The sequence below is a fragment of the Austrofundulus limnaeus genome, unplaced genomic scaffold, assembly GCF_001266775.1.
Source record: "Austrofundulus limnaeus strain Quisiro unplaced genomic scaffold, Austrofundulus_limnaeus-1.0 Scaffold79, whole genome shotgun sequence".
Taxonomy (NCBI): Eukaryota; Metazoa; Chordata; class Actinopteri; order Cyprinodontiformes; family Rivulidae; genus Austrofundulus; species Austrofundulus limnaeus.
This window is the reverse complement of record NW_013952481.1, coordinates 794,872-805,919: the sequence shown is the minus strand read 5'-3', so window position 1 is coordinate 805,919 and position 11,048 is coordinate 794,872. Positions and strand designations below refer to the sequence as shown.

Here is an 11,048-nt window from a genome sequence, read left to right as displayed (position 1 = left end):
ACACTTTATCCTTTCCCATCAAATGGTGCAATAGGACATTTATTTTGTTTTGTTTTTGGAAATGGGTGGGCTGTTTTAATGTTTTTATGTTTTATTTCGGGGCGAAGGCTCGGTGCCATAGATAATAAATTCGGTGCAGTCAGTCAGAACTAACTGGTTAAAAAAAAAAAAGAAAAAAAAGAATCACTCAAATATTGTCATTGTTGAAGAGATAGAGAGTATAACTTACTAAAAGTCAAAGAGAAATTTCAAATAGCACTTTTTGGCTCTTTGCTTCTTTGGTGAAGAGTGGGGGTCTAGTTATTATTATGGGTATCTCTTATTTTTCTGTATACAGTTGGATGTGTGATTTAAAATATATATACACAGGTATTTCCATATTTGGTGCATTTAGGTCTGTGTTTGGGTGTGTGTATGTTTTGGCACATGCAGGCAGGTCGTTAACCTCTTCTTTCACTCAGCAACATTACTCATAATATATTTTCATTCTACTCAAGAGGCAGTATTTTTATAGTCACCGTGACTATTTTTTGTCAGCCATCCAGACTGTTAATGAACCCAGTTTATTCAGGAGAAATCACAAAAATCAGACGAGCTATTCAGGAGTAAAACTCACATATAAGTACAGGTAATACAAGACTATCAATTCACGTGGCTTTGGGGTTTTTTTAGGGCTGTTTAAAGTGTCAATCTGCGTGCACGTGCAATGACATGCACACTCGCACACGCCCACACAGACGTATGTGCTCTCACACACGTATGCTTGTACACTGTATGATTGTGCTGATGAGAGAAAATGTCCTTTTCGGATGAGCGAGGTGAGTGTTAGCTCATAAAGCAGGCATGTTGACCATGTGCAATATTTCTAAACGACAAAAAAATATAAAAATAAATATTGAAGATATTAAAGATCTAACACAAAAAACGTGTTGACTTTTTGTTGTTTCTTTGATCAGCCCGAGTGAATTTTCTGTCGTGTTTTAATATTTTCAGCCTCGTGTATGATAAAGTTCAAGTTTATTTATGTAGCGCCAAGTCACAACATACGTTGTCTCAGGGCACTCTACATAAAAAGAACAATGTAAAGAAGAAASCAGCAGATTGTGTTGAATCACTTCATCACAGTCTCCCATCCTGAGCAAACGGTGGAGAGGAGAAACTCCCTGCTAATCAGGAAGAAAGCTCCAGCAGAACCAGGCTCAGGACAGGAGACCATCTGCCTCGACCGGCAGATAAACTGAAAAAAATAATAATAATAACTTTCTGTAAAAATCCAGAGCAAATCTGAACGACTTCACTGAAGTTTAAACCCACTTGGTAAAGCTCAAAGAAACCAAACATTAGCCAACAGCTAAAATTAGCAAAGTAGCGTAAATCTAAAAAAAAAAAAAAAAAAAACTAGCAAAAAGCTGCAAGAGGCTAACTAAAAGTAGCGAAAAGTTAGCTAAAATTATTCTAGCTGCAGGCTAGAAGTTTCAGAAGGCTGACTAAAAGCTAAAAGTAGCAAATTTTTAGATAAGTGTCAAATTCTAGAGGCTAAAAGTAGTACAAGATCAACTATAAACTGCAAAATGACAGCTAACTGTATCCAAAGGCTAGCTAAAAAGTGATAAAAGATAGTAAAATATCTGCTAAAGCTAAGATTAACAAAAGCCTGGCTAAAATGTAAAGGTTTGGGTAAAAACAACATAATAAAAGACTAGCTAACAGTAGCAAAATGACTGCTAACTAAATTTTAGCTAAAAGCAGAATGTTATAAAACTAGTTTGAAACAAATTTCAATGAGAACTAATTTTTAATGTTTTTAAATTGTCTTGATTTATTTCTATGAGGTGGAAATGTGTAAATAAAGAGCTCAAATTATGGAGAAGTAGCTTGGTTGCAAACAACGTCTGAAAAAAATGAAAGTCAGAAAAACAATAGTGTAAATGCTGAATCAGCACTTACGCAAACAGAGCTACTAGATGAGCTGATTCAGAATATTTTTAACAATATCAAACGCATTTTAAATAAGTCCCCTAAATCCCTGGAACGTACAGCGTGTGCTCCAATGGGCCCTCATCTGGCAAATCAGTGCTAAAGAGTTCTTATTGGATTAGAGCAGCCTTTCACATTCAGGTCATATTGGGTGTAAGGTCAGACCTGGTCAAACAGCCTCCAAAAATAATAATAAAAAAATAAAATTTAATTAAAACTCTTAATCCCACCTCAGTCCAGTGTCACTGAGAAGTTTTATTTAGTTGCTTTTAAGGGATGAACCAAAAGTGAAAAATGACACTGCTGTGCCTAAAAGGAGCTGAAAAAGTATTTTTTTCCAATTCTTGAATGAATTGCACTAAAAAGCAAATAAATGATCAGCTAGATCCTCAAAAAGCAAAATTTGTTAATTTTAATACTTAAAATGCTTTCTGTATTAATAAACAGGGACTGATCTTGTTTTTAGCCTAATGATTTAAAAGTTGTAGTTGTTTTGATGAGTAAATGCTAAAGCAGCTAACCAGAGCAGCAGCTGCTCCAGACTACATTTCCCAGGCTGCATTGCGGCCGCTCTGTTTCTAGGCGTCTAGCAACAGCTTTCAGCCCAGACAGCCGGCGGCGGCGGCGGGAGTGCTCTTTTCCGTGTATCTCTTCAAAATTACTCGCTGCCGGACATTCTGAGTTAAAGTCGCTTGGCTTAAAACGGCAAAGGTGGAAAAATATAAGCCTGACCTCTGCTCAGAGATATGAGCGGCAGCGGGCGGCCCAGGACCAGCTCGTTTGCTGAACCGCCAGGTGTTCCAGGAGCCGTCGCCGCGCCCGCCGGATCAGCCGCTGCCGTGGGGAGCAGCACAGGAAAGTCCGGGGTCGCGCAGGCCTCCGGCAGCAGCTCCTCAGGATGCTCCAACCTCAAGCTAGCCAGTAAGTTTTCGCTACTTTTTATCTTTAAACCTAAAACCCGCCTGTCTTGTTAATATAATCACACGTTTTATCTGTAAAATATTTGACTTTATTACGTGTCTCAACCCGGCGGAAAGTCGCTGTTTCTCCGCCTCGGTGCTAACGAACCATCCCCGCTTCAGCATCTTGTTTTGTTCTGGTTTTCCGGTCGATTGCTGGATGAAACCAGTCCGTCTGGTGGAAAACCAGCCCGGCAGTCATCAGTAAACCACCAGGTGAATTTAGAAATGAAAGTGACAAGTTGAGAATCGGGGTCAGTAACTGTGACTGAGCAGAAAAAATAAATTGGTTGTTTGAAGGTGACTCGGATAACTTGGACCCTGCTGGAGGGTTTTGTGGTTGATGTCTGGGGGGGGTAGGGTCAGGACTGAACGGTGCCCACCCACGAAGGTCACCTGTGGGACGAAGCCTTGGCAGCAGGAGGGATGGAGGTGATGCTGGAAGTCCCACCTGCCCTCCGGCGTACCACAGGGTTTTTACTGGTGTCACCGCCCCTCCTTATCACGGTGCTGTCGGGTGTAAGCAGATATGTTCATTCAAACCTTATCATCCATTAACAGTGATGTGTCTCCTGATATTAGACCCCTGATGGGTGGTCACCTCCAGGTCAGAGTGGGACCTCTGATGTCTCAGATCTTCTGCAAACACTGCCCGAGGCCCTTTAAATTTAAATATTATATATTTTGATGAGTATTTTTCATTTAATCTTTAGCTCTGATGTTCACCAAGTGTCTGATGTTCACCAAGTGTCAGGATTAAACTCTTTAGCTACATGATGCAATTAGAAGCAAGAATAATCCTGATGTGGATAAAAAATAATCCAATATTTTGTATCTAATTGTAATAATCTGATGTCATTTTTTTGGGTTTGATGTTATGTATGTGACCAATCAAATCAAAATGAGGATTAGGTCAAATTTGGTCAAAATGAGCTAATTACTTTTTCAGATTCCTGCTTTAAAAGCTACATTTTGACACCTGGATCATTTTAATATCATAATCTTATCCAGAGATCTGACTTAATTTGTCTTGTTGGTTATGATAATACATTACTGTTTGGTCTGAATCCTAATTTTATGTAAATTTATTGAGTATTTTTATGTTAATATAAAGAGGAAACATCAAATAATATTTGTATATTAAGATTTCCAAGCTGGAAAGAAACAAAAACATTGCTAACTCACAGGGAAAAATTCTCAATTTTAAGGCATTTTTCCTCAAAATCTTTTTTTTGTTGTTGCTACTGCTAAAAAATGCTTCAAGAATTTTAGGATTATATTTCACACACTTCATTCAAATGATACATTGATAAGGTATAATTTCATTTTGTTTTGACAAAATGCAATTTTTGCACACGTTTAAATCAAAACCCTGTATCTGCCTATTTTTCCACTTTTGGACTTAATCCTCGTTTCGATGTGACGGGTTACTTATTGGGTGTGTTGACAGTTTACTTGATTATGTTAGCAAAATATTAACCAGTGGACAGATTTAAATTAAATTAGTCATTGGATTTAGCCTTGTGCAAGATGGCCGCCACAACCAAGAAACACAGAAATAGCTTCATGTCTCAGACAATAAGCAAAGTAGTTAAAGGCTAGCTCAAAGTAGCAATAGGACAGCTAACTGTATGCTAAAAAAATCAAAGTGCTGGCTAAAGGTAGTAAAAGGTTAGCTAAGAGCAAAAATGTAAAAGTTTGTGTAAAAACAAAGCAATAAAAACCTAGCTAAAATACAAAAGGCTGGTTAAGTAGTTAAAGGTTAGCTAAAAGCTAAAATTAGCGACAGGCTTTCTTGTAATTTTGGCGGTTAACAATGTAGGCGCTTCTGTTGGCAAAATATTTATAAACCAGTGGACATAATTCAATGAAACAAGTATATATGGACACTTGGACAGCATGACACTCAGTGGTTAGCACTGGTTTCTCACAGCTAGGAGGTCCTGGGTTTGATCCTCGGTCCAGACCCGAGCTCTTTCTCTGCGTACGCCGGTTTCCTCCCACAGACCAGAAACATGTTGGGCTGCTTTCAGGCCCAGGCCTCGCGCACAAAAGAGATCTGTGATCTCAGTGGGATTATCCTGGTTAAATAAAGGTTAATTAAACAATAACTCTGTTAATTTTGCAGCTACTGTGGTGTGGTAGTACCTGAGAGTCACCCTCAACAAAAGCACCAACAGATCATGAGATCTCACAGGGTTGGAGCGACTCCGTCCCGTCTCCTGAGATGATTTTAGTTTCAAACTGTGGTGGGTGATGGAATAACAGGCCTTTAATTAGTAAAGAGAAACCAGCAGTTAGAGCAGCTGATGGGAACTAAAACGCTCTGTGTTGTCATTAGAATCAGATTTATCGGCCTTTGATTTGTTGAAGCTACGAGCTGGCCACAGGTCAGTCGGGTAGTGAGAGCGGGTAAAATGAACAAACATGTCGAAAACAAAAGAAAGGAGAAAGAGATGGATGGAGCAGGAAAAGACAGGGTTAGAGGAAGATGTGACCAAATGTGCAGGGACCAAAATCATGAGTACAGGTTAGCAAACACCGTCTCCATGTTCTCACTATCCAGACTTGGTTCATGTGTTTGTGGATGTGTTCAGGGCTCACAGAACATTAAACACAGCCTATCAGGAACGTTTCATACCTGCATAAATCTTTAATATGTTTTATCAACTAAAATTAAAATAAATCCATGCTGACCAGAAAAACACATTTATTACTGTAAAAGAAAACATATTTCAGGAAATAGTCTGTTTTCTTGTTCTGTTTCTGCATTGATACATTGCAGTGTGATGTGTGGAACTTTCCTGATGCTGTAGGCCTGTTTGCACTGAATTCTTTGAAAAGTGCTGTAAAATCATGTATCATTGCAGTTTGTTTATTGGTAGCTGAAAAGGCCAGAGTCAGTCATGGAGTTTGATGTCAGTCATAGAAGTGAGGAGGAGGAGGAGGAAGGGAGATGAGCAGGGTGAGGAGGAGCAGAGCGGTGTCAGGTACATGTGCAGTGTGCAGGACTGTGTTTATTATAGGGGTGTAAGAAAATATCGATACACTGAAATATCGCGATATTTCATTTCCCAATACTGTATCGATATTCTAAAGCCCTGTATCGATTTTTAATTAAGGTTTAAAATGTCAACCCTCTTGCCAGCCGTTCATTTTTATGTTGTAGTTCAGCCTCTGACCACTAGTTGGCAGCAGTGAGTCAGCCATTTGGCTACTTTACCTCTTGAGCGCCAGAGAGTAAGGGTAGCATTAGCATTGTAAGTAAACATTAGCTTTTCTTTTTTATTTCAGTAAGAGGTTTTTTTTTCATAGAATTTTTGGACAAAAAAATCACAATATATCACAATATATCGCCTTGTTTACAGTATCGCAATATATCGGGATATGTCGTATCGTGACCCCTCTGTTATGATATGTATCGTATCGCCAAATTCTTGCCAATACACAGCCCTAGTTTATTATGGGTCTTTGTATTAAAATACATTAACATCCTGAGATCTGAGGATTGTGTCTAAATCTAGTCTTTTTGAAACCTAAAAAAGGCATAAAATTCCACAATTTCCCTTCATCATGTATTTTTCTTTCTTCTGACTGATCTATAAATGAGTTTTATCCAGTAATTACTCACTCTCACTAGCCCTAAACTGATTTTAATACTTTGTCCACAAATGTGTACAAGGTACAAAAACAAGTAAAATCTACATCTTTTATCATAAATCCACAGAAGACTCACTCTGAATAAAAATATTTCACCAAATCTTTCAGGAGAAAGTGAACATGTGTGTTTGAGGGGAAATATTGATTTTTTTTCATGGTCTTGGGTGAGAAAAAGACTGGTTTGGACTAAAATGTTGTGGTCCTAAGAGGCTACTCCAGTCACAGAAACATTAAGCCTAAATATTCACCTCTACAACTTATACCAGTGACTTTCTGAATTAAACATCTGACTTATTTTCCAGTGTTGATGAGCTTTTTATAACCTTCATTATTACAGATTTTCTTTTCATGCAGATAAAGCTGCACAAGATGCAGAGATGGATGGAGCTTATAGGTCTTGTCTCAGTTACAGTCATATAACCCTGAAGTCATTGACATAAAATAATGTGTAAAATAAGGAATAGAAAATTTAACACAAAATGTGTGATAATTGAAGAGGTGTTTTCTTACAGTTCATCAGTTGAAAATGGTGTGTTTTCACAAAGTCCTTGGTCAGTGTTTGGGGGGGGTTCATAAGGTCATATATGAGGATGGCGTTATGTAGTTAATATAGAGTTGCCCCCCCGGGTTAAACTATTAGATCCTCGCTTCAGTTAAATGTCAGCAGAAAGGACGCGGGCCCGACCGCCATAAATCAGAAATTTACAACACGGTTGTGTAATTATCCAGCCTGCTGTCACACAATCAGAGCAGCAGTTCCACTGTTCACCTCTGGACGAGCTCTGGATCTGGACGATAACGTCGTCACCGTCCCCGTTGACACGTACGCAGAGGGGAAAAGTTCACGTTAAAAAATGTAACGTCTCTTTTAAAATAAACTCTTCTGACAAACAGGAACCGTGCGCTGAGCCGTGGTTCTTTTTCTGCAAGAAAAACCATTTTAGACGACTGTCTTCAGATTTAAACACACCTCAACATTTAACCCACCAACCAGCAAATGTTTAACTTAATTTATTAATTCTTTTTTTATTGGACAAGCTGCAGATTTAGATTTATTTCCATGAATTCTGAGATTATTTCCCCCTCAGAAGTTTCTGAATGTCAGACAGGAAGTGGTGCAGAAACCACTGATTCTGACAAATCCTCTCAGATTATTTGTTTGGAGTTGATGGAAAGTGAGGCCGGACACATGTGTACAGATGTTACAGGAGTCTGTAAACAGGTCTGCTGCTGTTTACCTGCAGGTGTTTCTGCTCGGAGCGTGACCGAGTCACTGGACTCAGTGACCCGGTCACGCTGCAGACCTCAGAGTTTCAGTTTCTGCTGGAAATCCTCCCAGAGCTTCTAACTGCACCACATCAACAGGAAATCAATGAATAAACTGACGGACATGAAGGTAAAAATGTCAGGTTTCTGGTTTGCAACGTGACAAAATAATCTTTTTAAATTGGGCTGATGTCACTTAAAACAGCTCAGGACCAAGACAACGACTGGCCCGATTCTGGGCTCTTACCCAGTTTAATTAGTCACTGAGTTTTGGACGTGAACTCTCTTTCCCTCCTCCTTCCTCTGAGGCTTTTCTAAACTTTAAATCCACTCGCTGGGCTTTTTAAAAATCAAAATATTCCAACATCCAGCAGAGAAATGAGCAGAAACGTCCTGAAACGAGCTTTAAATCTGAGTCTGTAATCTGGATTTAATTATCTTTTTCCTCGTCGTTTCTTAGGAGACATCGGGAAGGTGACGACAGTCGTAGCCACACCTGGTCAGGGACCGGACCGCCCACAGGAAGTGTCCTACACTGACATCAAGGTGGGCAATGAGATGTGTTAATCTGCAAAGTACCAGCTGCGGATTATTAACGGCTGGATTATTATAACTGAATGTTGAATTATTTCAGGTTTTACCCACTTCCTGTTCAATATAATCTAATCTGGTCTTCTAACAAAACAATTTATTTAGTGTTTGATTGCTCTGATGTGACCCCCCTCCCCCCGCAGGTCATCGGTAACGGGTCGTTCGGTGTCGTGTACCAGGCCCGGCTCATCGACACCTCAGAGATGGTGGCCATCAAGAAGGTTCTGCAGGACAAGAGGTTCAAGGTCTGGCACCTTCCCAGTCCTGTAATCCCTCTGTGGGGACTTTTGATTCTGAAGCTCGTATCGTTTTGTTTTCTCAGAACCGGGAACTCCAGATCATGAGAAAACTGGACCACTGCAACATCGTACGGTTGCGTTATTTCTTCTACTCCAGCGGCGAAAAGGTGAAAAAATAAAATACTTTTCTGACGTAAAGAAAGCAAAAAGAGGAAGCTTGTTGAGATAAATGAAACCAAAGTGAGTTTGTTTTTGAAAACAACTGGACAGAAAAATCATTTTAATTCCTCAGAATTTCACAGTAAACTCACAGTTTGGTTATTATTACCTAAAAAAAAAAGGTGTAACATCACACATTTACAGCTTTGAGAAAAAGCCTAAAAAAAGAGGAAGCAGCTCGTTTCTTCAAACTGTAAAAACAGAAACAGTGAGGTCATTTACTGCAAACACGTCGATAAATCAGCTCTCATGAGCCGTCAATCATATTTAAATCTCGGCTTCCTGTTTGTTTTGTCCCGCCCAGAAAGACGAAGTGTACCTCAACCTGGTCCTGGACTTTGTCCCTGAGACGGTCTACAGGGTTGCCAGGCATTTTAACAAGGCCAAGAGCATCATTCCTATAATTTACGTGAAGGTAACTTCCTGTTTGCTGTTTTGTGGAAGCGTCTCTGAAGGTGAGCTCACCTGTGGGTTTGTCCTCCTCAGGTGTACATGTACCAGCTGTTTCGCAGTCTGGCGTACATCCACTCCCAGGGCGTCTGTCATCGAGACATCAAGCCCCAGAACCTGCTGGTGGACCCAGAAACAGCCGTCCTGAAGCTGTGCGACTTCGGCAGGTGAGCTGATCTTTACATTTATTATCCTGACTTCCTGTTTTTACTAACTTATCGTTTTTATTTCCTGTGACGGCCACCTGCAGCGCCAAGCAGCTGGTCCGCGGCGAGCCCAACGTGTCGTACATCTGCTCGCGGTACTATCGCGCGCCCGAGCTCATCTTCGGCGCTACGGACTACACGGCCAACATCGACATCTGGTCGGCGGGCTGCGTCCTGGCAGAGCTGCTGCTCGGTCAGCCCATCTTCCCCGGAGACAGCGGCGTGGACCAGCTGGTCGAGATCATCAAGGTGAGTCTGAGTTTTAATGTTTTTATACAAGTCGACCTGCAGAGGTTTGAGTTTTAATGTTTTTATACAAGTCGACCTGCAGAGGTTTGAGTTTTAATGTTTTTATACAAGTCGACCTGCAGAGGTTTGAGTTTTAATGTTTTTATACAAGTCGACCTGCAGAGGTTTGAGTTTTAATGTTTTTATACAAGTCGACCTGCAGAGGTTTGAGTTTTAATGTTTTTATACAAGTCGACGTGCAAAGGTTTGAGTTTTAATGTTTTTATACAAGTCGACCTGCAAAGGTTTGAGTTTTAATGTTTTTATACAAGTCGACCTGCAAAAGTTTGAGTTTTAATGTTTTTATACAAGTCGACCTGTAGAGGTTTGAGTTTTAATGTTTTTATACAAGTCGACCTGCAAAGGTTTGAGTTTTTCTGTTTTTGTACAAGTCGACCTGTAGAGGTTTGAGTTTTAATGTTTTTATACAAGTCGACCTGCAAAGGTTTGAGTTTTAATGTTTTTATACAAGTCGACCTGTAGAGGTTTGAGTTTTAATGTTTTTATACAAGTCGACAAGCAAAGGTTTGAGTTTTAATGTTTTTGTACAAGTCGACCTGCAAAGGTTTGAGTTTTAATGTTTTTATACAAGTGGACCTGCAGAGGTTTGAGTTTTAATGTTTTTATACATGTCGACCTGCAAAGGTTTGAGTTTTAATGTTTTTATACAAGTCGCCCTGCAGAGGTTTGAGTTTTAATGTTTTTATACAAGTCGACCTGCAAAGGTTTGAGTTTTAATGTTTTTATACAAGTTGACCTGCAGAGGTTTGAGTTTTTCTGTTTTTATACAAGTCGACCTGCAGAGGTTTGAGTTTTAATGTTTTTATACAAGTCGACTTGCAAAGGTTTGAGTTGTAATGTTTTTATACAAGTCGACCTGCAAAGGTTTGAGCTCTTCTTTGTTTGCAGGTTTTGGGAACACCAACCAGGGAACAGATCAGAGAGATGAACCCAAACTACACAGAGTTTAAGTTCCCTCAGATCAAAGCTCATCCCTGGACCAAGGTCAGGAAACTCTTGTTTACAGAGAATAAAGTCTGAATCAAAGTTATTATAGTTTAGGATTTTCATTAAAGTTTAGTTTTATTTTGTTGTGATTTTTTTCTTTTAATTCAGTCAATTTTTAATTAGTTTTTACAGTGGATTTGCTGGCTTTTATTATTTATTGCATTTTTAAAGCTTAGTTTTAGTTT

The 11,048-nt window shown here is 39.5% G+C and overlaps 1 protein-coding gene across 1 annotated transcript; it reads left to right on the top strand.

The window, feature by feature from the left end:
• Window positions 1–2,559: 2,559 nt before the first annotated feature.
• LOC106519557 (glycogen synthase kinase-3 beta) lies at window positions 2,560–10,860 on the top strand (the record flags this gene model as incomplete). Its single annotated transcript, XM_014011276.1, is given in 8 exon segments — window positions 2,560–2,898; window positions 8,323–8,408; window positions 8,597–8,698; window positions 8,776–8,859; window positions 9,216–9,326; window positions 9,398–9,528; window positions 9,612–9,816; window positions 10,765–10,860. Coding segments are annotated over 8 exon segments (990 nt in total), but the record flags the coding sequence as incomplete, so codon positions are not given.
• Window positions 10,861–11,048: the final 188 nt, after the last annotated feature.